The sequence below is a fragment of the Phyllosticta capitalensis genome (genome assembly GCF_038381095.1).
Source record: "Phyllosticta capitalensis strain CBS 128856 chromosome Unknown BKA78scaffold_6, whole genome shotgun sequence".
NCBI classification, from domain to species: Eukaryota; Fungi; Ascomycota; class Dothideomycetes; order Botryosphaeriales; family Phyllostictaceae; genus Phyllosticta; species Phyllosticta capitalensis.
In genome coordinates, this window is record NW_027117444.1 from 1,834,959 (window position 1) to 1,862,590 (window position 27,632).

At 56.4% G+C, this 27,632-nt stretch overlaps 11 protein-coding genes across 11 annotated transcripts; 4 read left to right on the top strand and 7 right to left on the bottom strand.

Annotated features, from left to right (window-relative positions):
- Positions 1–1,173: 1,173 nt before the first annotated feature.
- BKA78DRAFT_296624 (uncharacterized protein) lies at positions 1,174–4,064 on the top strand (the record flags this gene model as incomplete). Its single annotated transcript, XM_066886642.1, has 3 exons — positions 1,174–2,439; positions 2,492–2,693; positions 2,743–4,064. The coding sequence occupies 3 exons, from the start codon at positions 1,174–1,176 to the stop codon at positions 4,062–4,064; spliced, it is 2,790 nt and encodes a 929-aa protein (XP_066743626.1).
- A 795-nt stretch (positions 4,065–4,859) lies between these two features.
- On the bottom strand, positions 4,860–5,558 carry BKA78DRAFT_153974 (uncharacterized protein). Its single transcript, XM_066882994.1, has one exon. It carries the CDS (start codon positions 5,409–5,411, stop codon positions 4,908–4,910), a length of 504 nt encoding a protein of 167 aa, XP_066743627.1. The 5' UTR covers positions 5,412–5,558; the 3' UTR covers positions 4,860–4,907.
- On the bottom strand, positions 5,453–8,316 carry BKA78DRAFT_353819 (uncharacterized protein; the record flags this gene model as incomplete). Its single annotated transcript, XM_066891620.1, has 4 exons — positions 5,453–5,534; positions 5,709–7,282; positions 7,327–7,742; positions 7,788–8,316. 4 exons carry the CDS (start codon positions 8,314–8,316, stop codon positions 5,453–5,455), a joined length of 2,601 nt encoding a protein of 866 aa, XP_066743628.1.
- A 190-nt stretch (positions 8,317–8,506) lies between these two features.
- On the bottom strand, positions 8,507–11,320 carry BKA78DRAFT_380667 (beta-glucosidase). Its single transcript, XM_066892975.1, has 4 exons — positions 11,220–11,320; positions 10,558–11,164; positions 9,478–10,510; positions 8,507–9,431 (listed from the first exon to the last, which is right to left on the bottom strand). The coding sequence occupies exons 1-4, from the start codon at positions 11,287–11,289 to the stop codon at positions 8,646–8,648; spliced, it is 2,496 nt and encodes an 831-aa protein (XP_066743629.1). The 5' UTR covers positions 11,290–11,320; the 3' UTR covers positions 8,507–8,645.
- A 449-nt stretch (positions 11,321–11,769) lies between these two features.
- Positions 11,770–13,589, bottom strand: BKA78DRAFT_154314 (membrane bound O-acyl transferase family-domain-containing protein). Its single transcript, XM_066882996.1, has 5 exons — positions 13,346–13,589; positions 13,148–13,281; positions 12,284–13,088; positions 11,894–12,236; positions 11,770–11,809 (listed from the first exon to the last, which is right to left on the bottom strand). Exons 1-4 carry the CDS (start codon positions 13,477–13,479, stop codon positions 11,942–11,944), a joined length of 1,368 nt encoding a protein of 455 aa, XP_066743630.1. The 5' UTR covers positions 13,480–13,589; the 3' UTR covers positions 11,770–11,809; positions 11,894–11,941.
- A 1,701-nt stretch (positions 13,590–15,290) lies between these two features.
- BKA78DRAFT_154269 (uncharacterized protein) lies at positions 15,291–16,359 on the bottom strand. Its single transcript, XM_066882995.1, has one exon. It carries the CDS (start codon positions 16,042–16,044, stop codon positions 15,478–15,480), a length of 567 nt encoding a protein of 188 aa, XP_066743631.1. The 5' UTR covers positions 16,045–16,359; the 3' UTR covers positions 15,291–15,477.
- A 316-nt stretch (positions 16,360–16,675) lies between these two features.
- On the top strand, positions 16,676–17,409 carry BKA78DRAFT_296627 (uncharacterized protein; the record flags this gene model as incomplete). The annotated part of the gene is made up of 2 exons (XM_066886643.1): positions 16,676–17,036; positions 17,117–17,409. The coding sequence occupies 2 exons, from the start codon at positions 16,676–16,678 to the stop codon at positions 17,407–17,409; spliced, it is 654 nt and encodes a 217-aa protein (XP_066743632.1).
- Positions 17,410–19,568: 2,159 nt separating this feature from the next.
- Positions 19,569–21,660, top strand: BKA78DRAFT_317246 (uncharacterized protein). The gene is made up of 2 exons (XM_066888693.1): positions 19,569–19,590; positions 19,660–21,660. The coding sequence occupies exon 2, from the start codon at positions 19,671–19,673 to the stop codon at positions 21,351–21,353; it is 1,683 nt and encodes a 560-aa protein (XP_066743633.1). The 5' UTR covers positions 19,569–19,590; positions 19,660–19,670; the 3' UTR covers positions 21,354–21,660.
- A 210-nt stretch (positions 21,661–21,870) lies between these two features.
- On the top strand, positions 21,871–23,138 carry BKA78DRAFT_296629 (autophagy-related protein 27; the record flags this gene model as incomplete). Its single annotated transcript, XM_066886644.1, has 3 exons — positions 21,871–22,147; positions 22,290–22,878; positions 22,943–23,138. The coding sequence occupies 3 exons, from the start codon at positions 21,871–21,873 to the stop codon at positions 23,136–23,138; spliced, it is 1,062 nt and encodes a 353-aa protein (XP_066743634.1).
- A 628-nt stretch (positions 23,139–23,766) lies between these two features.
- On the bottom strand, positions 23,767–26,107 carry BKA78DRAFT_344584 (tubulin domain-containing protein; the record flags this gene model as incomplete). Its single annotated transcript, XM_066890463.1, has 5 exons — positions 26,023–26,107; positions 25,648–25,853; positions 25,048–25,311; positions 24,803–24,977; positions 23,767–24,711 (listed from the first exon to the last, which is right to left on the bottom strand). The coding sequence occupies exons 1-5, from the start codon at positions 26,092–26,094 to the stop codon at positions 23,767–23,769; spliced, it is 1,662 nt and encodes a 553-aa protein (XP_066743635.1). The 5' UTR covers positions 26,095–26,107.
- Positions 26,108–26,215: 108 nt separating this feature from the next.
- On the bottom strand, positions 26,216–27,561 carry BKA78DRAFT_317249 (Prp18 domain-containing protein). The gene is made up of 2 exons (XM_066888694.1): positions 26,615–27,561; positions 26,216–26,566 (listed from the first exon to the last, which is right to left on the bottom strand). The coding sequence occupies exons 1-2, from the start codon at positions 27,505–27,507 to the stop codon at positions 26,371–26,373; spliced, it is 1,089 nt and encodes a 362-aa protein (XP_066743636.1). The 5' UTR covers positions 27,508–27,561; the 3' UTR covers positions 26,216–26,370.
- Between the last annotated feature and the right edge of the window lie 71 nt (positions 27,562–27,632).

Consider the following 27,632-nt stretch of genomic DNA (forward strand, 5'->3'; position numbering starts at 1 on the left):
GGGGTGTGATGGATGGGGATGGATGGCTGTGCGTGCCATCCAGTCCAGGTTGGGCCATTGACGCAGACAACAACCCCTCCTCGGACCCCAGAAGGAGTGTTCCCAGATGGGCAAAAGTGACGGGCCGAGGTGCCCCGGCGGTGCAAGGGCTCTCTTTTCGGGACGATTCCACCAGGTTGTGTGACTTGTAGAGCGACGACCGTGAGGCTGGGGTGCGACCATGATGTTGGCTGTCTCTCTCGCCAATGCTCACCGGTCAGCAAGACATCCAGCTGCCACGGAGGGAGTGGTGACTTGATTCGGCGACGCCGACTACAACGACGACGCTCCTTGCCTGGGCTAAGGTATAGAGAATGCTACGTGCCAATTCATCGCGTGTTGCTATACGGCGGTCAGTCCGTGTAGAGAGTTTGCAGACAGCGGGAGGGCGCGGCTTGGCCTGTGATGCTTGAGAGGTAAAAATAGAGAAAACTAGCGTCGAGTGCTAGCAAGGACCAGGCCTGTCAGGTATAAACAGCGTCCGGCCCGTACGGCAAAAAGGTACACGGTTAGGTAGGTAGGTACTAGTACCGATGACTGCCCGCGACGCTCCGATTAAGACGTGTTTGGTGTTTGTAGAACATCATCTTCAGATGTTCTCTTCTCAATTCTCCCTCTAGCCAACACCGCCACCGCCAACGCACTGGCGCGCGCCATGGCGACCGCTATCCACCGCACCGTTCTGTTTCTCCGTGATTAATCATCTTCCCTTTGTTGCGGCTCTGCTACTTGCTAGGTACCTACTGCACACGTGCGCGGCTTACCTCACATCCAAGGTGTCAGTCAGGCTGTCAGTCGTCGTATCGGCCGGCCGCAACAAGCAAATGTCCACAACACCAAATCCCATCATCGTGTATAGTTGCAAGGCAGTGTTGGTGCTGGCGGCCTTTTCCCAACTCGGTCCGTGGTAGCCCTGCTGCTGATCCCTTTGGAGCCCCGCAGCACCAGCCAGGTCCACTGTCCAGTCGGCGCCGCTCTTGCGTTTGGTTCTGTCCAGTGCTTGCAAGACAGCGTGACGGCCATGCCATCCAACTTGAAGCCCTCGTTCTTGATCAAGACTCCTCAGGCTCCCGTCGCCGGCTCCTCCTCTGGTGAGTTTCTTTCACGACCCTCCTGCAGCCAAGCCGTCAAACAATGTACCCCCGTCCCGCCGCCGCCGCCGCTGCTGCTCCTGCTACTGCTGGAAGCTTACCCTGCGGCCCTGTCCAAGACCACTTCGACCGCTACGCTGCACAAGACGATCAGCACCATTCCCAGGCGTCTCACCCTGCCCACCTCGAGAACCAACACGCCCCGAGACCCTCCTCAATCTCCTCGCTCCATCGCCGCCCCTCCAACGCCGCCACGAGCCCCGCCATCGCCCACCCTCCTCCTCACGACCAACTCTATGCCAGTTACAACAACACTCCTCCAGCAGACCCCCTGAGCCCGGGTCAACAAAAAGAGGAGAAGCGCTCGCTCCGCAGCAGGCTGGGCTTGGGCCACTCGTCCAAAGAGAGCGTCGACAAGTCCTCCAATACAGCCTTGGGAAGACGCGTCTCGGTCAGGAAAAAGGAAACCACATCCTCAAGACCTGGAGACCACAAACCCTGGCCAACGTCGAGGCATAATTCTCAGCATCTGCAGACTGCGCACGAGGCCAACGAGGACCCTTATTCACATCCTGACCCCTTCCTCCAGCTCCAACCCGACACTGCTCCACCTCCTCCAATAAAGGACCAACGCTTTGCTCCTCAAGCAATTGGTGCGCTGCAGGGCTCCGACCAACATCGTCGTCCATCAGTCGCCAGAGTCAGCGTCGACCAGAGCTACCGGGGTGGTAACGCGGGCGAATACCAGTTCAGCCCCCACCCCCACCAGGCCAGTATAAGTGGCTTCAGCGCAAACCCTCAGCCACCGCCGTACCAAAAGTACGCGCAGCCCCCGCAGGTGCAAACGCAGCACAATCATCAACTCCTTCAGCAGAGCCATCCGCAGTCGAACGACATCTACTCTCCGCAACAACATCAGCAACAACACTCGACGACGTGGGCGAATCCAAACGACTTTTACGCCTTTCAACAACTCGAACAGCAGCATCCACAAAACAACGAGCCCCGCCCGGGTTCACGACAGCAGCAGCAGCAAGATCTCCAGTTCATACCACCGCCAAAGCCGGAGCAGAACGCACCGCAAGCTGACGTTTACCGTCCGCAAATAACTCGCGTGCCAGTGCCAAACCAGTCGCAAAAGCCGCAACAGCCCCCAATACAGCTTCAGTTAGCTTCACCGCAGCAATCCAGCTCGTATTCTCCTGGCCCCATAGTACCAACTCGCCAAGAAGTGCCCATCACTCCTAGCCAGGAACGCGCTTCTCTACCAGCCATGGCTCCCGCGGCGCAACACGGTCGCAGATCCGAAGTAAGTAAAGGATCCCATGTCAGTGACAATCAAAAACTGACCAGATCAACAGGGTAAGCAGTCGACGTCAGGCCACTCGACATTTGGCGCTGATGTTGTCCCAGCAGCATCACAAGGGCAACCGACCCGCAGCGCCCGACCAGGAAATGGACCAGACACTGAAGTCGGAAGGGGAACACCGTCTCCTTCGCGTGCCGTTTCCGACCTGAGCGAAGACGAATTGCGCAACATCCTCAAAGACCATGACATCTTGCGTAAGTTGAGCTCAACACGTGGAGACTCACGTTGATTTATATTTTGCAGGCGAAAAATACCAAAAAGTCAAGCGCTACTTTTTCGAGCAACAAAACCAAGTCCACCAGCTGCAGAACACCTTGGCAAGCCAGCGCATTTCCCAATCGCGTTCTTCACTCGACGATGGAGAGTACGGTGCGCGCTTTAACCGCTTGGAGGGACTCATCTCCCAACTTGCTTTCAACGTCCGCAAAGAGTGGAATTCGATCCCGCTGTGGCTCCAAACCGCTGTGAACCGTGAGGCTTGCGCGACTGGCAAGCAGGAAATGACGGCCGTTGGCCGTGCCTTTATCAGTGCGTGGTTGATTGACGAAGTCTTTAACAAATATTTCCATCCCGACCTCGACCAAGAATTTTCCGCCCAACTCAAATCCATCCAAATCAACCTCCGTCGCTTTGCGCCGTTTTCCCAGAACCAGGAAGAGGAAGAAAGCTTGACGTCGAAAATCATCACTTGGCGTCTCGCCACGCTCGAGGGTCTCTCGGAGCAGCTTCGCAGCCCGCAGGCCACGACCAACCGCGAACGCTTCATCGAGACGCTCAATGAGGCCATGCTCCATCACCTCGAAAAGTTCATGGAGCCGTCGGCGCAGCCGGATCTGAAGAGTAGCATTCCCATGATCATCGAGCTGTCGGTCAGCATCCTGTCGCACCTCCCGCTCGAATCCCGCGACATTTGCATCGAGTACTTCCCGCCCGGCCACGGCATCGTGAGCGAGTTCATGCGCGTCGAGACGGGCGGCGCGGTCCCTGCGCTGTCGACGCCTGTTGCTGAAGGCGTCCTCCAGAACGCCGACAGCCCCAACTCGGGTGTCGAGGGCGCCAGCAGCGTGCCGGAACCAGACGCCGACCACAGCGACCCCAACAGCTCAGAAGCCACGCCGCAGACGCCGGCGACGCAGAGCTCGCCTTCGTCGGCGACGACGACCGCGCAACAGCAGCAGCAGCAGCAGCAGCAGCAGCAACATCACGCCCCGCCGCCCCCGCCGCCCGAGCAGAAACAGCGCAGCAGCGGCGGCACGGGCGGCATGCTACGCGGCCTGATGGGCGGCAGCAGCAAGAAGCAGCAAGCCTCGCAGCCGCCGCCGCCGCCGCGCGAGTCGTCGCTCGTTGGTGCCGCCGCGGGCAGCCAAGTCAGCCTCGCCGCGAAAGAAGGTGGTGACCAACAGGCACAAGCACAAGCACAACCACCGCCGCAGCAGCAGCCGCCCCGCGTACGCATGGCGGTCGGTCTGGGCGTGCGCATCTGGGGCCGCAATGTCCTCGTCAAGGCGCCGGTTTTTGCTACCACCCCGCCTGCGTCGGCGCCTGGTTCGGCGGCCGCCGCTTAGTGCGTCGTAGGTTGATTGATATTGATGCGTCTTGTAGAATGATAGAGAGAAAGGGGGTGTGAGATGAGACGGATGCATTTGTATGTGTGTGGGTGTGTGGGAGCGCGCATTTGGTTGGTGCAGTTCGGTCAGGCACAGTCGTTTTCGCATAGCGGGAGGGCGTAGGAGGCGTCGGTCTGTGTGTGGACAAGCAAGTGACTAGTGATGGGGATGGACGGTCGGTAAGGGAAGGAGGTGGAGGATGGAGAAGGGAAAGACTACTGGATTGGTCGGGAACGGACCAAACCAACAAATCGATTGTGTGAGATGGGACTTAGGTTGCGGATCAAGATGGGGTTTGGTTGTTAGAGGACAGGCAGGGGCAGGCAGGATGAGGAACATGTTGGATAGCCATGTTGGATGGTCGAGATGGATGTTGTTGATGATTTTGATACCAGATAGAGAGAGATCATTGAAGAAGTAGTCAGTCAGTCAGTAGCGGTAAGGCGAGTTTTTGCAGCCTGTCAGATAATCAGATGAAGAGAGATCGGAATTCAGACGCAAGTTGCAAGAAGAGTGAGATGGAGCCGCAACCCTGTTTCCGGAAAAAAAAAAAAAAAACAATCTCCTTTTTCAGATTCTGGGAAAAAAGACGAGGACAGAGAAGTCTCGTTTTTCGAAATTTCTTTTCGTCTATAACCCCTGTCCGCCTGCGCTGTTCCCCCTCGCCCTCCCCCTGCCTAGTCCCGTCCGTCCAGCCTACCTAGGTACGCCATAAACACAAAATCAAAACCAGATACAAAAGATATCTTCGTTGCCATAAGAGTGACGACCAATGTCCAAGAGTGTCCAATCTGTGTCGTGTTACATCAAGAGGGGAAAAGGAGACGAAAGGAAAGAAAAAGGTCTGAAAGAGATGGAAGAATTTTTGTTGTTGTGATAATGTGGCCATGGATTCGGATATGTTGCTTGCATTGCTTTGAATGGCCTGGTCCGTCTGTCTGCCTGTATGTGTGGTGACAGGTTGAAGATTAGGGTGGTCGTCTGTCCGCTTTTGTGGTGGCGTGTCCGGCTTCTGGTGTCTGCGGTGGGTGGTTTGTGTACTGTATGTTCGGGGTGGGTGTTGTTGGGGTTGGTCGATTGGTTGGTGGCAGACGGGCAGGTCGCTCGCTGCTGTTGCAGCCAGCGTCGTTTGTCTCTGTAGTCTCTTCTCGTCGGCTCTTGCTTCTCGAGTCGTCGCTCGATGCTGCTCCTGTCTCGCGAGTCTCGTCTCGTTTCTCCTTGTCGTCTCTCATCTCTTGTCTGTTCTTCGCCGTGAAAGGAAATAAACCATCTCGTCTTGCTCATCTCGCTCGTCGTATCCCTCATCTCTCATCTCTTCATCTCGGCGCTCTCATCTCATCACACGTCTAATCCACATCAATGACCCACCGCAAATGGTCGTAGTTTTTGCGCTGTCTTTCCTTCTCTCTTCTCATAATCTCAGAGGGCCTGTTACGCAATCGTCAGATGGCGGGTCAGAAAGATACGGCCAAGAAATTCAGAAACACTCAAGAACAAGATAAAGATAAGGAGAATTCCCATTGTTGTTGCTGCTGCTGCTGCAACAACACGCCCCAACCCCCAACACTCAAAGGTGGTACGGTACGTATTGGTCTATCTTACCATGCAGGACCCGGCGGGCTCTGCCGCCGCCTCTCAGCTCCTCCCATGGTTGCGTTGCGCTGGTTGCGCTGGGAGGAGTTATTGTTGTTACTGGTGCCCCAGTCGTCCGCAAAATCCGGCGGCGCATCTCCCGCCTTGCCCCATTCGTCGGCGAAATCCGGCTGCGCGGCAGCGCCAGCGTCGTCGCCAGGCTGGTCCCAGTCGGCATTAAAGTCGATGGGCGCCGCCGCGGCGGTGGTGTCGCCCTCAACCTCCGGGGCGAGGCTGTCTACGGGCGACGGCTCCTCGACGGGCTCGCCTAGCTTGATCAGTTCCTCGTTGTTGCCCATAGGCGACACGTCGTCGGCGCCAATGTCAAAGTCCTCCTTGGTCGTCATTTCCTCTTCGGCGCCGAGCTGGATGACTTCCTTCTCGGGCGCCTCCTCTTGGTCGCTGTCCAAACTGCCGCCATTGGCGTCTTCGCCGTTTGCGCCGTTCTGCTCGTCGGCGCTCTGAGGCTCCCATTCGGCGTTTGGCTTCCACTCGTTCGTGTCCGAGTACAACGCGTCAATGTCTTCGTCCATCCAGAGCAGGGGCTCCTCGTCATTTTCGGGACTTGGCTTCACCCATTTCGCTACCTTGATGTCGAGCTGGGACGGGTGCTGTTGGCGCTTGAACCGGCACACCTTGCTATTGTCGCAGTTTGGACGCTGGCAAATGTGCCCGTAGAAGCACGGCCCGATTCGGCACTCTGCACCATGGGAACATGGGCGAGTCGAAACGATGTACTTGAGAATGTGGAAGAATTCTTGCTTCAAGGGGCTGTGGTCGTACTTGCACTCCTTGCCAGCATTGGTGTTGGAGCATGTACCCCGGAGTTGGAATTCGTTGCAGTGCTTTTTACCGCTGCGGGCGGTGACGGAGTCATGGTACTGTTGCATCTCAATGTGGGTTGGGCGCGGGATGTAAAAGTCAAGGCGGTGGCCATCCTTGTTCACGGCAATCAAGCCCTCGGTCTCAGGAGACGGACGAGGCAAGTGGGCGGCAGTCGCAAAGGCGCCGTTGGCCGGTAATTCTTCATCTGCGGGCTTGAGCTGGACAGTGTTCACTTGAGGAGCCCAACTGCTTGTCTGGAGTCCCATAGTGGGCTTGCCGCGACCAGCACGTGGTGTGCTGTCCCAATCCTGAGCCCAAGACGAGGGAGAGGATGGATTGTGTGTGGTGCCAGACAAGTCATTTGAAGAGCCAGTCTTTTGATGGGCCTTTGGCTTAATTGGTGCAGCTGCTTCCCAGTCACCAGCAAATGTAGGCTGCGAGTTGGTAGGAGCCGAGCTCCAGTCGTCGGCGAATGCTGGCTGGGAGCCGTTGTTCCAGTCATTTGCAAACGCGGACTGCGCAGTCTTGCGTTGAGGCTTCTTGGCCAGCCTGCTCTCAGGAGCCTTGGTAGGGCTCCAGGTGGCATATTTGTTGTCGGCAGCAGTAGACGCAGGAGCAGAGTTGCCCAAGTCACCAGCAAAAGAATTAGCATTACCGTCAGCTGCGCTGTCACGGCGAGGATGTGCATATTTGCACTTGTTACCGAATTTGCAGGAGCCCTATTGTGGTTAGCAACGATAAACATGGTCCCAAGGCGACATACCTTTTGCATGAATCTGGTGCAGACACCTTGTCTGGGATCACGTTCAGTAGGATCCCCAGCAACACTGGTAGTGGTGCTCGTGATGGCAGTGCTGCTGATCGCTGGTGGTGCCACAGTCACAGAGGGACGACTGGGGCTGCTTGACGACTGCGTCCTCCTGGTTGCAGCGCCCTTGATAGCCATGCCATTGCCATTGAGGGCTGGCAAAGAAATTCCACCACGGAAGATGGGGGCCAGCTCTATTGATGCGAGTTCGAGAGCTTGATATTCAGGTGCACATTTACCGGCAGTAAGCAGCGTAACTCTGTCAGATCTGCCAGTGTGGGGCTCCAATAGCGGAAGGTAGCGGGCGTCATGACAGCCAGCAAACAGAATGTGCCTGCATTGGGTGCTCTCGGCGAACAAGAAGAAGGTTTCTACAAAATGAGTTTGGTTCTAGGTCTCGAAAAGTTGGAGCTCACCTTCGACTTTTCTCGTTGCACTTTCAGGAGTGCCATCGTAGACGTCGACGAATTCGAAGAATGGTTCAGCACCATTGAAGGCAGAGATAAAAGGCGTAATTTGTGCAGCTGAATCGCCAAGTTTGCCATAGAGTCCGTCGACATTGCAGTAAATGCGGACAAGCAGCTCGACATGGTCGAGGTGACCAATCTTGGCAACGACCCTCGCGAGCTCAGCCCTCAGCGAATGGGCAGCATGAGCACCTCCATCGGGACCGGCAGCAATTAATTCTTCGGTAAATAGATAGCCGTCGCCGTCAATCAAGACCAGAGCAAAAGGATTCTTTTCGTGACCGCGGGCCTGTTTTTTGTATCTTTCGCGGCCTTCTCTTTCTTCCTCAAAGTCGCTTCTCAGGCGACGGTAATCCTGGATCAGGGTCTCGTACTTGCGCAACAGATCCTGCATTTGATCGTGATGGCTGGTGTCAGCAATGCGAAAAGATCGCACTTGGTGCTCCATGGCATCCAGCGCCAAGTCCCCACCAATCATGTTGATTGGAATTTGAGGCAGACGCGTGGTGGTGCGACCAGGGCAGCAGGATCAGGCCGGCAGAGGCGGAGAGCGAGGGAAAGGCTCAAAAGAAAAGCCAATGGAAGTGAGACAAGACGACGGGAGGCCAGAGAGACGAATTGAGCAGCGACTCGACCGAGATGGAGGTGCGGAAGGAGCATCAAGCGGGGAGCGAATTCCTTTGCAAACACAGAGCAAGGGCCCAGCGGTGGTCTTGGCATGTATTCCTGACTCGAGGCGCGACACAAAACTAGGCGCGACGCGTCTAACTACAAATGTCGTCGCCGGTCCCTTGCCTCACTCTCGCTTTACAATCCCTTCCACCACGACGTCTTCGCCACGCCAAAACCCGCCCGGAGCGGCGTCGACACGCTGCTGTCGCCAACCAGGATCGAGTACTCGTCCGCCTCGCTTGTCCACGCCTCAGCACCCTCATCCCAGAAGCTCGTGGCGTACTTCTTGTCCAACTCGACCCTGACCTCCTTCTGTTCGCCGGGGTCCAGCCAGACCTTGCTAAAGCCCTTGAGCTCCTTGACAGGCCGATTGATTGACGGCGCCTCCTGCGAGACGTAAACTTGCACAACCTGCGCTCCACGTTGCGACCCCGTGTTTTTGACGTCTACCCTGACAACCAGCTTTCCGCTCGTGCTGTCCTCTACCCGGAGGTTGCTCATTTCAAACGTCGTGTAGCTCAAACCCCATCCGAATGGGAAGAGGACCTCTCTCTGCACCTTTTCGTAGAATCTGTACCCTACGTAAACATCCTCACCATACAGAGTCCTTCCCCGCTCGCTCCGGTAGTTCAAAAAGGCCGGGTTGTCCTCATTTCTGACGGGAAAAGAGAGCGGCAGCTTTCCGCTTGGATTGGCCTTTCCAAAGAGCACGTCGGCCACTGCGTTTCCAGTCTCGTTGCCTCCATACCACGCTTGGATGATGGCAGGGACAGAAGAAGCCCAGGGCATGCCGACGGGAGTGCCAGATTGCATGAAGACGGCCGTATTGGGATTAGCCGCTGCAACTGCGGCAATCATCTCGTTTGCGGCACCAGGAAGCTCCATGTGCTTTCGGTCGTAGCCCTCAGACTCCCAGTCGGCCTGTCACCGTTAGTCTGGAAACGTGCACAGGGAGCATTCAACCTACACTCAGTCCAGCGATGATTACAACTTGGTCGACTTCCTTGGCGAGCTTCACTGCCTTGTCGATTTCATCCTGTGCCTCGGTCTTGACTGTGCCTCCAACGCGGACACCACCGCCGGCCATGACAGTCGCGCCGGTAGTCTTCATGTTGGACGTTGCGCTGGATCCAAACTGAACCAAGACCTGGTACGTCTTTCCTGCGTCCAAATTAATCGATCCTACTTCTTCAACGGTTCCCGAGCCAAAGAAGGAGTCTCCCTGCCTCTGGTTCTCAGTGTTGTCGACAACGAGTTGTCCGCCGATAAAGAGTTTTGCGGTTCCGGAGACTGAGACGCCAAACAACCACTCTCGAGTCTCAGCTGGTGTCAAGGTTCCTTCCAAGTCCACCCAAAAGTATTCACTGGTGATCTGCGGGTTCTTGTAGTCCGAAAGCAAAATGTCCGAAGTGTCGACGTGGACCTGGTCCACTTGCTTCCTCTCCTTTTCTGAAGGTGGGTTGATGAAGAATTTTGCCGTCAGCCCAGGTTTTCCATCCGCAGTCTTGATGGTGGATCCCAGGTCGGGAAGTCTCCTGTAGCCGGCCGCTCCAAGAGCGTATCTGACATCATTGCCTTGGACCTCGATGCCTTCAAAGGGAGTTACAGCATAATAGGGGCGCAGGTTCGCAGATCCACCTCCGGCATAGCAGGCTATCTTTGCATTTGGTCCGATGACAGCGACACTCTTGTCTTTCTTGAAAGGAAGGACTTGTCCATCATTCTTCAACAAGACATGGCTGTTCGTCCCAATCAGCCTCAGAGCTTCGGAGGTCTCCTTGCAGTCGATTGTTCTCTCCGGGGCGTTTTCGGGTATGTTTAGTTTGTCGACTTTGTTGATCAGTTCCAGCAACTTGCGCACACGCTCATCGATGGTGCGTTCGTAGACCTTGCGAAGTCCAACGTCTATCGCAGTCTGACTTCCTCGCACGCGCGGCGGCCCAGGCATCTCCAAGTCCAACCCAGCATTGATCGAGTCGGCAGAAGTGTAGGTGCCAAACCTGTCGACTGATTAGCTGAGGTGCCTCGAAATCATGCTCAAACTTGCCAGTCACTCATCACGAGTCCATCAAAGCCCCATTCATCTCTCAAGATGTCGTGGAGAATCTTCTTGTTGTCGCTCATGTGAGTGCCGTTGACTCTGTTGTAGGCAGTCATGTAAGCCAAGGGCTTTGCGTCCCTCTGAGCAATCTGAAACGGCATGAGATAAATCTCCCGCAAAGCTCTCTGGCTCACGATTGCGTCCATGGCCTGTCGCTCATGCTCCTGGTCGTTGCAGACAAAGTGCTTAATGGTAGCTGCAACTCCTGTATCCTGAATCCCGCTGACAACGGCTGCTCCCATGGCCCCCGCGAGGTATGGATCTTCGCTAAAGGACTCGAAGCCACGACCGCCCAGCGGGCTCCGTTGCATGTTCACAGTTGGACCCAGAATCACGTGGGCGCCTTTGGCAATGGCTTCGCGGCCCATCAAACGACCACCATCCTCGAGCAGGGCCGTGTCCCACGTTGCCGCAAGACCGGTGCCGCACGGGAAACAAGCAGCAGGTACGCCATTGAAGAATTGCGTGCCCCGGACGCCGTTGGGGCCATCCGATGTGCGAATGGACGGCACGCCCAGCCTCTTGATCGGTTTGGTGTGCCAAAAGTCAATGCCTAGTTTCGTGTCTCTCGTCAGCCAGACTGCACCTCACAGATATATTCAACCTACCAGAGAGCAAATCAATCTTCTCGTTGAGATCGAGCTCGGCAAGAACCTTGTCAACATCCAGAGGCGCCATATTTTCCAAGCTCTTGAAGTCACAAAAAATCTCGAGGCCGATTCAATGATTGGAGGGGAAAAAAAAAAAAAAAACGAGAACGACAACAACGAAACAACATCGCCATGGAGAAGGCTGACGTCTTATCTGGCGACTTTGCAGCAACGGCTGCCGCAGAATAGCCGCTGGGTTCAGTTCGGAGGCCCATCAGGCCCTGCGCGGGCATGGAGCAGGTTGAAGATCTTGTCTCGTCGGGGCATCCTCGCGATGCAGGCTCCAGGAAGCGGAGTCGCCGACCTGACGTCTCGAAACCCTGTTGGCTCGTTCCCATCCTCAAACACCGTGTTTACAGATACCAGCACTGCCCGTAGAATACCCGCTGCCGGGTCAACGTCGGGCGTCTACCTGCTCTGAAGTCATGGATCATGGACCTTGCATCTTCTGCAACAACTCGTCATCCTCGGCCGCTATCCCGTCTTACCACTCCTCGCCGCGGCCCGTCCCTGCCGACTGCCGGTGTCCTTTTCATCACTATGATTCCCTGGTAGTTTGTCAGTTTTACACGACATTTCCACTGTCTGGCTGTCAATTGGACACGTTTCGGTTCTGCGTTGGTAAGATTTACATTCTTCATGCACGAACTGGCTACTGGTGAGTGGGGGGAAATGCATCATCAGCCGCGAGTCCTGTCCACCAAGAACCCCAGAGGATTGTTCGTCTTTGGGAAATTGACCAGGCCCTCCTCGAGCTGCGGACCGCACCACCACCTCATTGAGAAAAACAGCCAGGTCCACGCCCACAAGTACCCGGCGTGCTTCCAGGCAGGATGCTCCTTGATCCCCAGCTTGCGACCGGCCGCAATGACGTGGTCCTCGATCAAGATGATGGCCGGTTGTGCCATGAAGTATTTGATGTCTCCCGTGTCATGGCCAACCGTGTAGATGGCCGCACCGGAGTGTATCATGGCGCTAGACTGATCAGAACAGAGACTTTGACAGACAGCAATCACACTCACCTTGCAAGAAAGCCCACAAACAATTGAGTGTACTTTGACGCAAAAGACCCCCTCTTCAACCTGAGAAAGTCCTTGGCCACGAAGCGCCCGCTCGAGTTGGCAATTCTCCTCAGACACTGATGCCAGGTCGTTCCCCACAGCTTTCGGACGGTGTAGCTTTCGCTCCACGGTCCCCAAATCGGAGGACAATCCTCGGGCCGCCAGATTCCAAGAGCGACGGCCAAGGAGTAAATTGCAGAGGCCTGCAAAGTGAACGGCGCCCAAGTGAACCACAGAACGCAAAAGCTCATGAAGAACTGATACCACAGTGGTTCAGAAAAGAAGTAGGACCGAGGAAGCGCATCATTGCTCCCAAAGCGCGTCGAAGCCATGTACGCCTTGACGGCATTGATGACCAAGAGCGAAAAGCAAGCTCGACTGATCTGCTGCGCGACGAAATTCCACCGCCCGATTCCTTTGGACTCTGGCGCCGGGATGCTCTTGACCTGGTGCGTCCATCCATAACCGCGCTGGTACACCCACACCAGCTTGAAGGCCCAGACGAAGCGCTCGCGGAAGTTTCGCGGGAAAGTCGTCAACGGCGGCGGCGGCGACCCGATGCCGGCCGCGTACGTGGAGCCCTTGGGCCGAATCGTTTCGCGGTCGGCATTGCCCAGCAGCACGAAATCGATGTATTTGAAGAGGTTGGCGACGACGAGGCAGCCGAATGGGTAGCGGTCGGGGAAGGCCTCGCCAAAGGTGTACTGGCCATATTTCCACGTCAAGTAGGCAATGACGGGCAGCGTAAAGGCTGTGCGGAGGAGACCTGGCGACTTGGTGAGCAAGCGGTGCGAAATCAGCCAAGTTTGGGAGCAGCAGCCTTACCTCGGGGAAGCGCGATGGAGAACAGAATCGCGAAGAAAAAGCAAGGGAGGAACCACACGGGCAACGGCGCTCGCTCCGCCAGGGCAGGGACGACGGTCACCCGGCCCAGTCGCTCCAGCAGCGCATGTTGCCACCTCGAATCCATTGTCAACAAAAGGCTGGGGCCCCTTCGTCAGGAAACGGAGCTGGGTAACTAACGCGCGAAGGGGATCGCAGGTAGCCCTTTTATACAGGAACGAACTCAAAACATAACACGTCAAGAAGGAACGTTGCCTTCTTGGTTCAACCGTTTCTGGTAGGAACGTGTTGCACCAGAGCCCCGCTCCTCTCATTCTTGCCCATGTGGCACGAAGTCTTTCTGAATTGTCCAACGATTTTTTATCGACGTGCTAGCTGCCCGAACGACATTCTCCTCCCAAGAGGGCCTGGCCCCGATTGGCAATGCCTTGTGCGCATCCTTCATTCCTGATACAATTGGCTTGTCGCTTTCCCCCCCAAAACTCAACTGATCTAGGCCGAGACCAAGACGTGGCAAGACTTTCGGATGCAAAGTTATTGTGTTGTTTGACGCGTCGAGCCTTGTTCAAGAGTCGCGTCACTGGTGAAGCTTCCTCGAAGTGGCCACCGTGTGCCGGCAGCCGGGCAGCTGGGCAATGGCAGGCCACCTTTCTGGGTTTCGTGGTTGCAAATTCCACTGGATGAAAGCTCATTCTTCGTCTCGAACGATGGCGGCAGGCGGAATACATGTACGGCATTGTAGTCTTGCGTTGCCATTTGCCGTGCCGTCATATTTGCATTGGGTTCGGGAAATCCAAGACATCTCTAAACATGTCCCACGTCAGCGAGCCAGATTTGATGCAGAAAGCGGTCACACAAAGGACATGGGTAGAGGAGGGATCTCAACCCCTTGCGACTTTGGGCGCAGAGGTGAAGAAAGAGTTCAAGATGATTGAGGGAAGGGAAATACCGCAGTGGACGACGAAGTAAACTGCCAACCCCGAGACTTCGTAGTATGAAGTAAGAGCGCATGGAGACGGGGAGTCTTCAAGCTTCTGGTGGATTGAAGATAGAGAATATTTTCTCTCTTGAAGGATGGTTGCAAGAAGCATTCAAGCGCTTGCGCGTGAGTGTGCGACGATCTGGAACTGTTCCCAGGTTGAATTTTTTTTTTTCGTCACCTGCTGTGATGAGGAACCACCAATCCTCTCATTACACTGGTTCTGCAAGAGCTCCAGCGAACACTGACCCCTGACGCCCTGACGGCCAAGCAGATGAGGAATACGGGCAAATATTGGAAAAGAAGCTCGAGGCATAGGAGGGAATATCCAGAGTCAGCCAGCCGCCCTCAGAGAATAGACACATGGACCAATTGCACTCGTGCATGCCATGACCTGACTCCAACGCCTCGCAGCTTTCTTGAATCTTCTTTCTATTCAAACAAACGTGCAGCTTCACTCCTGCCCGCAGCCTACCTAAGATGTTTCGGCAACCTGCACGACACTATCGATGTCACTTCAGCCAGCCCTCCCTCAGGCCGGATGAAACTGAGTGGACTGACTGGCTGTCCGGATACCGGCAGCGCAGGTCGTGACAACATGCCGAGGAAACAGTCGATGAAGCCCTCCCATCATCCGAACGCCTCCGCCCAGGCCAATGCCATCATCAATACCATGATCACGAAGAGCCGACCGATTATAGAAATGGAGCTTGGCGACCCGACGAGTAGCATCTCGAGACCACCTACCAGCAGACCGCTCTGGGCTCACGTCCCGACGGCGGCCGTAGAAGCGGAGCGGTGCGGTTTATAGAAGGAGGCGAGAGCGAGAGGCGGTGCAGTGACCAGCCAACCAGCAGCTAGGAATATAGTATCCGTTACCAGACGACGACCGTGTGGCCGTATTCTTGGGGGAACAGACAGCCCGCACAGCCAAACGCTGCAGCGCAGCCATTCACGTCACAGCCCGCAGTGGGGAGATACTTACAGCAACCTATAGCGGCCAGCAATTATGGGAGGCGACTTCAAGTCGAAACGAAAAGGGGCTTGTTGGCCCAGTAGTGCCAGCCAGTACCGAGTACGTATCGTCCGTCGTCGGTTCGCCCTGGGCTTCTGAACATTTGGAGCGAATACGGGATAGCCTGGGCTGACTATTTTTGGTCGGCTGTACCGCCCGCTTCTTGACTACTGGACGCTTTTTGATGGGACGGGCCGAGAATGTCACCCAACCCCACACGAGGCAGCGGGCGCGTTGGGTACCCTCTCAGTCGTGCCACGCTGCTGACCCCTCTCTCCATCTTTCTGGAAGGGCTGAAGAATTCGCGGATATGGTGCATCAAAGCACTATCCCTACTATTACAGCCTGCACGACGGAGACGAACTCTGCATCTGCCATCAGTAGCAAAGAAGACGTAGCAGCAGCAGCAGCAGTAGCCGCATGGCAGAACCGGGAACCACTGCGAAGCAACAGCGCCTCCCTACGAACCACCGTGTAAGTGGCACGACTTTGATTTTGGCAACCAGCGCAAGCCCCCCCGGCCACCCGCCGCCAGCCTCGGTCGTTGCGCTGGGGAACCTCGAATAGAGTTGGATCGCTCAAGACACGGCCAAGCTCGCTTCCGCATAACCATAATTGTTTGCTGGCCAAAATACGAACGTAGGTGCCAGAAAAAGGGACGCGCAGCGCGTGTGCTGTGCAGAAGGGGGAGGCGCAACCGGAGAGATCTCCCCAAGGGCCTCTCTGTGTTCTCTGTTCTCCCCTACCGCTACAGATTACTGCAGCAGGTGTGGCAGCGACCCCGCGAGACCGCTGCCAGCCCTGTCGCTCACTTGCTGAGTGTGGACTGGACGACCGACGAACGGACGGACGACGGTGGTGGCGGCCGATGATACCTACTCCCATCAGTAGTCAGCCCTACTACCTACTCGCACTCCGTGCTAATTTCTTAGACGCTCATCTTGGCCGCTTTGGTGGTGCGCCGAATCTGGATATGGCTTGCCTGGTGCTGCTCTCGGTAGCATACGGACGAGTGTAGGTAGCATTCTGCTCCCCCATCCGGCATCGCCACAGTGTAGCACCGCAGTTGCTTGGCCCACGTAGTTCACAGAGCCCCCTTCCATCGTAGTCGCCAGCTGGTTTTCGAATAGACTTTGGCGAGCGAACCTGTGACTAAACCGGTGAGGGGAGAATACGAGTGGTCATGCACTTCCAGAAGGAGGCTCCTGCTTCTTGGGTGGTTCGGTCAGGCCGGCGGAGGAGGAAGCCTGGGCTGCTGGGAACACCACGGACCGTGGACGAGAGACCCGTATGGTGCTTGGACATCATCGTCGAAAAAAGTGGCCAAGACTGCGCTGCTCGTATTGTTGCTTGACTCCACCACCACAGCCTGGATAAATCTTATAAAGGGACGGGTAGATCCCAGCCTTCCTGACCATCAACAAGCCAAGCATCCAACACAAGCACATCACTCCCGAACAAAAACTTCTTCTCACCTTCCAAACTCCTCTTCTCCAAACCACCAACAACCGCCATCATGCAGTTCAAGAACATTGTTGCCGCCGCGGCCCTTGCCGCCTCCGCCTCCGCCCTCCCTGCTGCTCAGGACAACACCGTCAAGATTGTTGACACGGCCGCCGGCCTCGTCGCCGAGACCGTCAACCCCAACGAGGCCGTCGAGGTTCCCTCCGACCTCAAGACCTTTGGCTTGATTGCCATCCGCTCCGGCTCGCCTCTCCAGAACCAGGGCCTCACTGCCAGCAAGGGCAGCCTCTGGATCGGCCACAAGCAGGACGCCAACTGCTTCGAGAAGACATCCGACTTTGCGACCTTCCTGCTCAACACGACCAGCCAAGAAATGTTCTTGTACAACACCACCGAGATCAGCAAGCAGCAGTGTAAGTTGGAGCCACCTTAAAAAGCTACTTCCCAATTTAGCCGAGCCCGAGGCAGCGCTAACCCTGCATCGCAACAACAGTCTACTGCGACCGTTCCGGCATGGGCCAGGGCGTCCTCCAGTACTCCAACGGCGAGTCGTCGACGACGGGCGCCCGCCTTGAAACCAAGGGCTTCGCCATCAACGACAACAGCGTTCTGCAATTCGACGGCGACGACTTTGTCGCGTGCCCCTACGGCGACTCGGAGACCGAGTACACCGTCTGGATTGACGTTGGCCTCACCAACCCCGGCTACAACCCCAGGAACTGCACCGGCTTCATCGCCAAGGAGATTGAGACGACCGACCCCGTCGGCTGCTACTACACCAACTAAGCAGCGCGCGCCTAAACAGAGACGTGCGGCGGCTCGACGCGGGATGGTGGACAGAAGGGGAAAAGGAAAAATGCTTTTTGCTGCGACTCTTGTAAATTCTGAACTGTAAATAACTTGAAGCTTTCAAGGTTGGCGGCTGCACGCGCCAGCCACCCGGGAGGGTTATTTTTTAATGCCATGACGACATGTGTCAGCCTAACCAGAAACATGCCACTTTTTTGACGTGTGTGATGTGATGCGATGCGCTGGTTTCAAGAAGCTGTGGGTGCATCCCGCGGGATATTCGAAACGAGCGTCTGAGGGTGGAGAAGCAGTGGCTGAGGAGCAGTACATCTCGTATGTACACTGGCCATTGAACGTTTTTTCTCTTCCGCTTCGAGAACGGGATGGTCGTGGTCTTGCCTCATAGGGCTTTTGCCCGACTTCTCTCTGCCAACGTTTTTTCGCACCGCTTCTCGTTGTCTTGTGCCACGAACTTTGACGTTTGGACAATTACGTCAGTGGTGTCGCACCGAGTGTGGACCTGTGGTTCAGGCGAAGCTTTCTAGACGCTTGGCTGGCTGCAAGATGGCGTCAAGCATCTCGATGGCGGCGGATGATGTGCATGTTGGATTTTTCGAAGTGGTTGATTGTCAAGACTTTACGGGCCGTATCGACGAGGTATAGGCCGAGCAAAGTCCTTTGAAAGAGGTGGATGACGGAGTTCGGGCGCGATTGTATCCGACGTTGTGTTTTTGTGCCCGCTCCCGTCAGGTCCGGTACTACGGCCGCCGCCATGATTCCTTCCGGAGACCCGCAGGCCAGCGCTTCATCACCGCTCCGCTGCTGGGATACGCGCCTTCCATCTCTGTCCAACGAGTCATTATTCATTGCTACATCATGGCTTCCACTTGTCCTGCAGTCTCCAGAGTCTGCATCTGCACCGCTGCTTCATCCTTTGACGCTGAGCAACACACACAGGATCCGCCGCCAAATCAATCGCCCCAGCAGCCAGCTCAAGCCACACCCCAAACCGTGAACATCCACAACAGCGCCTGCTCACCGAGGTGATGCACTGCCCCAGCGGATCCCACCTCGTCTTCGTTCTGATTTGCAATTGGTGATGGCCAAAGGGCCCCATTGCGCCTAGGCGTCAGCGAACAGCTCCGTCCTCTCCGTCCACCTCTCCCTCTCGCGCAAACATGGCTCAATCTATAACGGCAGCTCGCCCTGCTCGTGACGACTCCCGGAGCCATCCGACAATGCCGCACGCCATACCAACCGACGGCGACATCGTTGCCCCTTCTCCCGACCCCAGCACTCCCTCGGACGAGGAGTCGCCCGCCCCCCAGGACTCCTCTCAGGACCCGCGATTTCTCGTTGGCTTCAGTATTGGCCATGCCCAGACGCACTATGCCTCTCCTACTACGCCCGCTGCCGAGAAGGCTGCCGCCATGGAGGATATGCCGGGAGGCCCTTTTGGTGATGCCGACATATATGGACTCGAGGGGGCAAAAGAGCCGCAAACGGTTGGCTCGTCTGGGTCATCAACACCAGTTACACAAGACACTGCGCCACCGCCGCGAGACACGGCGGCCCAGCAAGAGACGGAACCTCGAAAGGTGTCGCCCACGCGACCAAAAAGGCACCAGCGATCCGAGGACTTGAAGGCGTCACTGCGAGAAAGCTTGACTGGACACAGGCGACGCGCGTCGTCCGGAGGCTCTACCACTAAGAAGCTGCTGCCGTTCAATCTGCCCTCGCTACCCAAGAGCCCTAATCTACTCAACTTCTCCATTCCCGGATTCTCAAGTGGCCATGACCGCCGGTCTAGTCAGGACGGAGCGAGTAAATCAAGCAGTCCGAGTCCAAAGAGGGCTTCCTTTCAGAATGCCCCGCAACAGTCCAGCTCCCTTGCTGCATCGCATTCGCGCCGTTCCACTGTTCACCTTGATGGATCGAGCGCTTCGAGATACCAGCGTCCTGACAGTGCCAGTCAGAGACCGGCGCCGAGTCGCACACTGACGCGAGAGTCCTTCATGCGAAGGTCGGCTTCAGACGAGTCTTTGGTGCTTTACCGCTCTCTCTCAAAAGCATCGTCTCTCGGCGACGACACGCGATTTGAGCACGTGCAAGAGCAGGTCAACAGTCGTATAAAGGCGATTAAAGACAGTTTTCAGGATGCCAACTTTAAGATTCGCGGTATCCCTTCGATGCCGAACTTCAACAATTTGGCAATGTCTTTTACTGATCTCACTCGTGGTCGTCCAGGGTCTTTGTCGATGAAAAACTCCTCCGGGAGCCCTCGTAAAGGCACGCCGAGTCCATTGAAGATTAGCAAAACGCCCGTCGAGGGTCCGAAGAAAAGTCCTAAAAGCAGCACTGCAGGCATATCCTCTAGCAATGCTGCTCATCACCCATTCTTCACCCAGGCGGTTGGGGACTTGAAGGGCGACGTTGTGATCCTTGGCGGCTACCGCGGATCAGTACTTCGTTCCGCAGAGCCTCCACATCGGCAATTGTGGGTGCCAATCAAAGTTGGCCTGAATCTCCGCAAAGTTGATTTGGAAGTTGGCTTGGACCCCGAAGATGAAGAAACAATGGAAGAGAGGGTGATTCCGGGTGGCATGCTCACTCACATTGGTCCAGTAGACATCGCGCGACGTCTGTTCAAACGTCTTCGGGCTTCGGAAAACGCCCAAAATGGCGAGTTGCGCGTGCACGACTATGGCTACGATTGGAGGTTGAGTCCGCGCCTTCTCAGCAGCAGACTTATAAAGTTCCTCGAGTCTTTGCCTTGCAACCGGCCCGATGCACCGCCAGATCAAAAGGGTGCGGTGGTGATTGCCCACAGCCTAGGAGGGCTCATCACACGCCACGCCATCAATGAGCGACCGGATCTCTTTTCGGGCGTCGTTTATGCTGGCGTTCCAACGACCTGCGTAAACATTCTTGGGCCGCTGCGCAACGGTGACGATGTGCTCCTAAGCTCGCGAGTACTAACTGCTCAAGTCAATTTCTCGATTCGTACAAGCTTTGCGTTACTTCCCCTCAGTGGCAAGTGCTTCATTGATAAATACACCAAGGAGGAGTACCCCGTCGATTTTTTTGACGTCCAGACATGGATTGACGGGCGCTTATCACCGTGTATCGCGCCCGCTCTGCCACCGCTCAAAAATCAACTCAATAATACTGGATTTGATGGAATTATGAGATCCATGTCCAGCGTTCTTCCTACAATAGGTCGCAAAAGTTCCATTTCAAAGTCGCCCAGAAGCAGCACATTTTCACTTTCTGGAACTGTCAAAGACGAGACGGCCAAGGATGCTTCTGCCGCCAACACCGCAATAGCAGAAGGTGCACAAGGAGGCCGGCCGAACAGAGGCATTGGCGTGCAAATGGGCGCACACCAAGGCGAAAACCCGGCCGAGCATAACGCGTCGCAAAACAGCAACCCAGCCACGGCCGTCACAATTCCTCGCGAAAAGGCGATTGAATACTTGACGCGCACGTTGGCCGAAACCAAAAAGTGGAAGCAAGAGCTCGACTACCGTCCGGAGCATGGTGACGCCAACCTTTACCCACCAGCATCTGTCATTTATGGCAAGAGTATCCCAACGGTTTATGGTGCCAAGGTCGTTGGACGCGAGGGCATCAAGCACGCAGACTCATACGACGAGCTCGCTTTTGCGAGCGGCGACGGAGTCGTCCTCGCGCGCGCAGCCATGCTGCCGCCTGGCTATGCGGTTGTAAGAGGAGGCGTCGTCAGCAGCGATCGCGGCCACGTTACACTACTGGGAGATTTGGAGGCCATAGGAAGGTGCCTGGCAGGAGTGGTGGCCGCGAGGAAGGCCGGCGTGGGCAAGGGCCCTGAGTTTAAGAGACAAAAGAAGACGGCGACGTCCAAGACGGAGTGTACGAATAGGAAGACGGATGAGGTGGAGAACCAGGTCAATGGTTCATGATCGGATTACTGGCGCAGCTTTTGATGGAAGATGGATCATGACGGGATAGAGTTGGTGTACAACATTATGTCTTGGATTGGCGCAGCATCGCTGTGTTGTGGTCGCGATAACGGCAGCGTTGTAACGATTAGAGCACCTACACCACGCATGTATTATGAATCCTCATGTACAGTCTGCGTACGCCATGTGATAGTGGAAAGTGGTCGCCATCGGCGACGTAGTGTTGCGCCGGTTCGCCGCACTTCTGTTGCTGCCCTGGCCTTAGCGTCGGCAGTCGGCCAACGGTCTGGGTTGGCAAAGCACCCCAGCTCAACCTATACCCTACCTGTCTACCTGCACCTAGACCGTCATCGCACCTCTACCAACTCACACGCGACCAAGCGCAGACTGCAGTGCCAACCAAACCCAAAACCGGGCAGACCCTCGATCCACATCATTTCCCCGAGAGACTGTCCTCGGAATCTCTCCTCTCAACAGGTCCCTCCACCGCCGCTGCCCAAGGAGTTCTCCGCCTAAAATGCGACGACCTCAAATATCCTCCGCGTCGGCGGCCGCCGTGTCGGCGATTCTCTCGCTCCCGCTGCTGGCGAATGCCGTCAATCTGAACTGCAAGGACATTGTCGTCGATGGGCAAGACTACAACCTCGAGAAGCTGGGCGGGCCGCACTCGGTACATTGGATACAAGAACACCCGCCGTCAATCTCCAACTTTACCTTTACCGTCGACATTTGCCAGTCTCTGAAGCCGCTCAAGGGCGTGGATAAGGACGACCAGTGTCCGCAGGGAACAAGAGGTATGTGTGCTCTTCGTCTGTCCCGTTTCTCTCAGCTCCCCATCCACGGTGTCACCATGCACACCGCAGCCAGCCACCGCCCCTGTCCCTCCCGATGACGCGCCCGAGTAGTCCGGAACCGAGCTGACTCCATTACCACCAGTATGCGGGACAGAATTCATCACCAACACGGCCGACAACACGACGCTCATCAACCAAGTGGTGCCGATTGCGGGCGACTACACGCTGCACCGGGGCAAAGGGCTGGACCCCAAGTTCACGCGCCTCAAGAACTCCGACTCCAGCTCGGACAAGGACAAGGACGGCCTACGCATCGAGCTGCGCGGCGGCAAATACCCCTTCAACAAGAAGAAGGGCCAGGAGCAAAAGGCGCTGCTCGAATTCATCTGCGACCCTTCGCGGACCGGCCTCGAGGGGCTGGATGATCCGTTGGATGAGCGGGAGACGGAGGATGGTGAGGACGAGGGAACGGGCGAGGAGGGTGCTGAGAAGATGATGAAGAGGCTGAGGGTAAGGGCCGAGGGTGAGGACGCGCCGGAGGAGGAAGAAGATGATGGCGACGATGCCGACGACGAGAAGCGCAGCCTGCGGTTCCAGAGCTATAAGGACGAGGGCGACGTCAAGGTGCTGCGGCTCGAGTGGCTGACCAAGTACGCGTGCGAGTCGTCGTCGGACGGCGGCTCGAGGGAAAAGTCGGACCACTGGGGCTTCTTCACCTGGCTCATCATCATGTGAGTACCTACAAGACGGCTGCATGGGTTGCCTATTCGCAATTTACTAAGTCCAATGTTGCAGCATCTTCCTCTGCGTTGCCGCATACCTCATCTTCGGCAGCTGGCTCAACTACAACCGCTACGGCGCCCGCGGCTGGGATCTCCTCCCGCACGGCGACACCATCCGCGACATCCCCTACATCGCAAAGGACATTGGTCGCCGCGTCGTCAACACGTTCCAGGGCGGCGACTCGAGAGGCGGTTACAGCGCTGTTTGATTTGCCTGCTGCCTCGTCACGCTTGGGCTACACCTGCTCCTATTTTCCCGCGATGAATGGTTTGGGCGTCGGCAAGGAGCCGTGGTTAACACAATGACCTCTTGTGCCATGTCGCAATTGCCCGGTCTTTGGGATCGAATGACGAAAGAGAGAAAGAGATGGGAACGGGAGGACGCCGTCGACGGGGACCGTGTAGAATATGGATCGGGCTGGGCTGCGTGCATTCCTTTGTAATAATGTCCATCGAACCCCCCGCCGCCGCCGTCATTGTACATTGCTGGCGTTTTGGGCAGTCAGTCAGAGTCGGCCGATATTCCTGGTGGGTGTCGCCAGTCTGAAAGATGGGAAAACAGGGGCGTACCATATGGTGCGTGAAGAAGGAAAGATTGCGGTCGATTTCTTTGCTCTCTGGGGCAAGAAAAGGGGGGGCTGGACGTCGACCAAGGAATCGATGAGCAAATCAATGAATTTTTGACAATGTGTGTGAGAGCGCGCTTTGCGAGTTGGTCTCCGAAGTCTTAATGGAGCGTGTCTACAGGATGCCATGTTGCCGCTGCGTCAAAGGTGCAGTCCAATCAATGGAAGTCTCAACAAGCTTCAATTCCACTTCAGCGTCGTCATCATCATCTCAGTCACTGTCGCCATCGTCACTCTCCAGATCCCCATCCCACCCCTCCTCGTACTCATCCGCCAGCCCCTTGAGCCCGTCATACAGCGCCTCCCTATCCTCGACACCAACCATGCGCCCCACGACGCCGCCCATGCGCCGCAGCCGGCTCGACAGCGCCGACGTTGTCGCCAGCGCCGTGCGCACTGCCACTTTGCCTTGCTCCTCCTCCTTCTCCACCTCATCGCCGTCAAACTCATAAATCCCCGGGAAGCTGTCCAGCACGGGGAACAGCAGCCCCGTGCCGTACCGGTGCGCGCGCGGCATGGCGCTGGCCCAGCGTCTGTCCTGCACCGCCGCGTTGCGCGCCGCCAGCTCGTCGTCGGCCGCCCACGCGCCGCGCAGCGTCTCCACGCGGCCGAAGACGTGCGAGGGCTTGGTGGTGATTGTGCCCCGGCGCGGATACTCGTCTTCGCCCTCGGCGCGGCCGATCCCAGACAGGGCTATGTCGAAGCCGTCGAGGTCGTGCTCCTCGTCCTGCAGGTCCTCGTGGTCGAAGTCGTAGGAAGTGGACTCGCTCTCGCCCCTGGCATTCCTGCTCTTGCTCTTGCGCGCCACGCGCGCGTCGCGCCGCTCGTCCGCCTGTCTGGCCACAGTGTGCGGACGCGCGACTTGCATGCGCGCCTCGACGACGCGGCGGTTGCCGTCGCCGTTGAAGAAGGACTCCATGGCGGCGAGGGAGGAGGCGGCGGGCTGTGCGCGCAGCCGGCTGGGCAGCGTCGCCGTTTCTAGGACCGTGGCGCGGAGGGCTGCCGTGTGCCAGGGATGCGGCGAGCTGGGGAGGCGGAGGTAGGGCGGCGTGGTTGAGGGGGAGGGCCGCGTGGGCAGGGGGATGTAAGTTGAGGCGGTGGGGATGAGCGAGGTTAGGGAGAGGGCGCGGTTGAGGAGCTGAAGGCGTTGTTTGTCCTAGAGCGTGGGTCAGCTTTTTGTATCTGCTTCGACTACGTGGAGATATAGATGAATGTCGGAGTGTGGTGTAGACTAGAACGCAACGTACCCGCTGCTGCTTCTCCTCGTCTTCAAGTGCCCAGTTCCAGATGCTGAGCTTGCCAAACTCGTCGCGCAGACGCTCGACATAGCGCGCTGAGAAACCACCCCATGCATCGTCGACGCTGCTCAGCACCTGGAGGCCTTGGAGTTGATCACATTCTTCGACGAACGGACGGAGGTCTCTGTTACGTTCTCGTCAGTCAGAAATCCATCTCCTTTTATAAGAGTGATTGATTTAAACCATCAACTCACCGATCCAACAAGTCATGCTCGCGATCCAAGCCCCTGAACAGCTCCTCGCCGACGCTCCAAGACTCAAAGGGTTGCAGCTGCGACTGCAGCTCATACTCGTGCAGCTGGACCAGCGAGCGCGGGTGGTAGTAGACGCGGCTGTAGTCGGACCAGTAGCGGACCGTCTCGGGCGTCAGAGCGGGCGGGTCGACGCCTGCATCGAGAGCTTGCGTATATGGGCTGGGGAGGATGGGCTCGGCTTTGATGGGCGTGGTGCCGTTATTCCTGGGTTGAGAGAGACGTGTTAGATGCCCTGGTGTTGTGTTTGAAGGAGAATGGTGGGTTCGAGAGGAAGTCTGTTGGTCTTTTGGCCTCTCTTAAACGAGCAGGGCATGGAGGTTGAAATGTGAAAAGGGAGAAGAGACGTCGTCCCTGCGAGAGTAGAGACAATGGGATATCGCCCTCGGCACCAACTTCCCGTCTCTTTCAAAAGAGGGGATGTTGTCGATGATGGAGCCCACGAAAGTACCGGGCTTGACACGAGAAGATGAACATCTTCGGAGTCCGAACAAAAAAACCGGAAAATGAAAAAATGAAACGGCAATGGAAATCTCGACCTACCACAGAATCTCCCTCTCATCCTCATTCTCTTCCAGCTCATACAAGGCATTCACCTTCTTCAAGCTGCCAAACGCGCCCTTGAGATCGTAGATGACGGTCCGCGGCATGAACGTGTCGGAGCCATCGACGCCCACGCCCGGCCGGAAGAGCACATCGTGATTTACCAGCGACTCTCCCGCCCCATCACCATAGGTAAAGTACGATTCCTAATAGCGACCAATACGTTAGTTGTGCAAAGATGTCGTGTTGTGAGAAGGACGGTGGCCATGTGGCAGACGCGGTGGAGATGATAGTCATTGGGTAGCGGTCTGCGTGGCAATGTGTGATCTAGCCACACCAACGGGCTGGATGAGGAAGAAGAGAAAGTTGACTGACTTGGGTATTCCAAAAGTGTGTTCCAAGATAGTTGGCCTGGTTGCCGAATTGTAGGGTTACGATTTCGTGCATGGTTGTCGTTGGGTTGACGGCTGGCTGGTGCGGAGGTTTTGTCTGGCCGCAGTTCTGCAACGGTGGCGACGAATTTGGTATGTGGACGACCTTCAAGGACAACAAGTGCGACGAAATTTTTCAAGATTCTAAATTGATTTCTCTCTTTTTGTCTCAGCTCGCTCAATGCTCGCTCTAAACCGTTGGGTAGCAAAGGCCATGATATTTGATTGTGCATCAAGTTTGCAGGGTTGTCTAGAAATTGGTTGCCGCTATGCTACTGATCTACCCTCCTTCTCAACCCATAAGCTGCAACTGATCCTCCGGCGGCCATCTAGTTTGGCAAAAGCTCAAGCATCTCTTGATGCTCTGTAGATACTTTCGCGTAGTCTCATCACTCATGATGTGAGCAGTCGCCTTGTCGCTCTCGTGAAGCTTCTCTCGAGCCGAACGCTCGTGGATACCAACCATGGTGACACCAATTGGCCAGGCACTAGAACAGTCAGTTTGGCTCAGTTTTCAAGGACACGGCTTGACTTACGCTTTTCCGATACTCAATCGCAGGTAGCCGTCGTTGGCGTCAACGTAGCGCCTCTCTTGTGCCGCCTTGACAATTTCTAGCACCGGCTCGAGAACACCATCTTCAATCTCATTCTTTTCCAACTTTCTGAAGAACGGGCGAAGGTTTTCCTTGGCTTGTACCATGGCGTTGTACGCCTGCTTGCCCTGGTAGCTGCTCTGAACTTCTTCAGGCCGCTGCGCAAGCGCAAGTTCCCACTCGCTCAGAACCATGTTGAAGTAAGACGCCAGTTGACGTGGCAGAAGTTTGCGACCTGCTTCGTCTTTTGGCAGTTTCCCGCCCACAATCATTTCTCCGCCGCGGACAGGTTCGAGGGTCGTGGGAATGGGGCCGTCTGTGAGCTTTGGTGCCAGCGCTTGTCCCGTCAATCTCTTGTAGCGCTTCAACCGCTGCCTGTGTGTCTCGCCAAATAGTCGCGCGGGCTCCGCCAGCTTGCGCAATCTCTCGATCAGGTCCTCTTCTGACAGGTCCTCCTCGCCCTCGGGCACCGGCGTCTCATCCTTGTCACTCTTCTTTGGTGGCAGATCTGGCAAGCCTAGTCGCTTTCGGCGCGCCCTCTCTTCTGCCTCTTCCTCTTCTTCTCTCAGCTTGCGCGAGTGTTCGGCCAGCCGGCGCTTCTTTTCCTGGCGTTCATGTTCGCGTTCTGCTTCTTCTTCCTCAAGTTTGCGCTTCTTCTCGAGCTTCTCTATCCGCGCTTGCTCGACAGCTTTCTGTTCGGCGAGGTAAGCGGCTTGTCGTTGGGCTTCGATCTCTGAGCGCTTGAGGTACTTTTTGTTTTCGTTTGCGGCGGCGTTGGGTGGGGTTTTGGAATTTCCCTTTTCGATTTGCGCAGACATGAGCTTGGCGAAATCCATGTTGATGTTGTCAAGCGGTGATTTTATTAGGAGGAGAGTTGTGTCTAGAGAAGTGGTTGTGTTGAAGAGACAGCGGAGGGAGCTACAGTCCGGCAGGCACAACCGCCGGCAAACCCCCGGTTAAT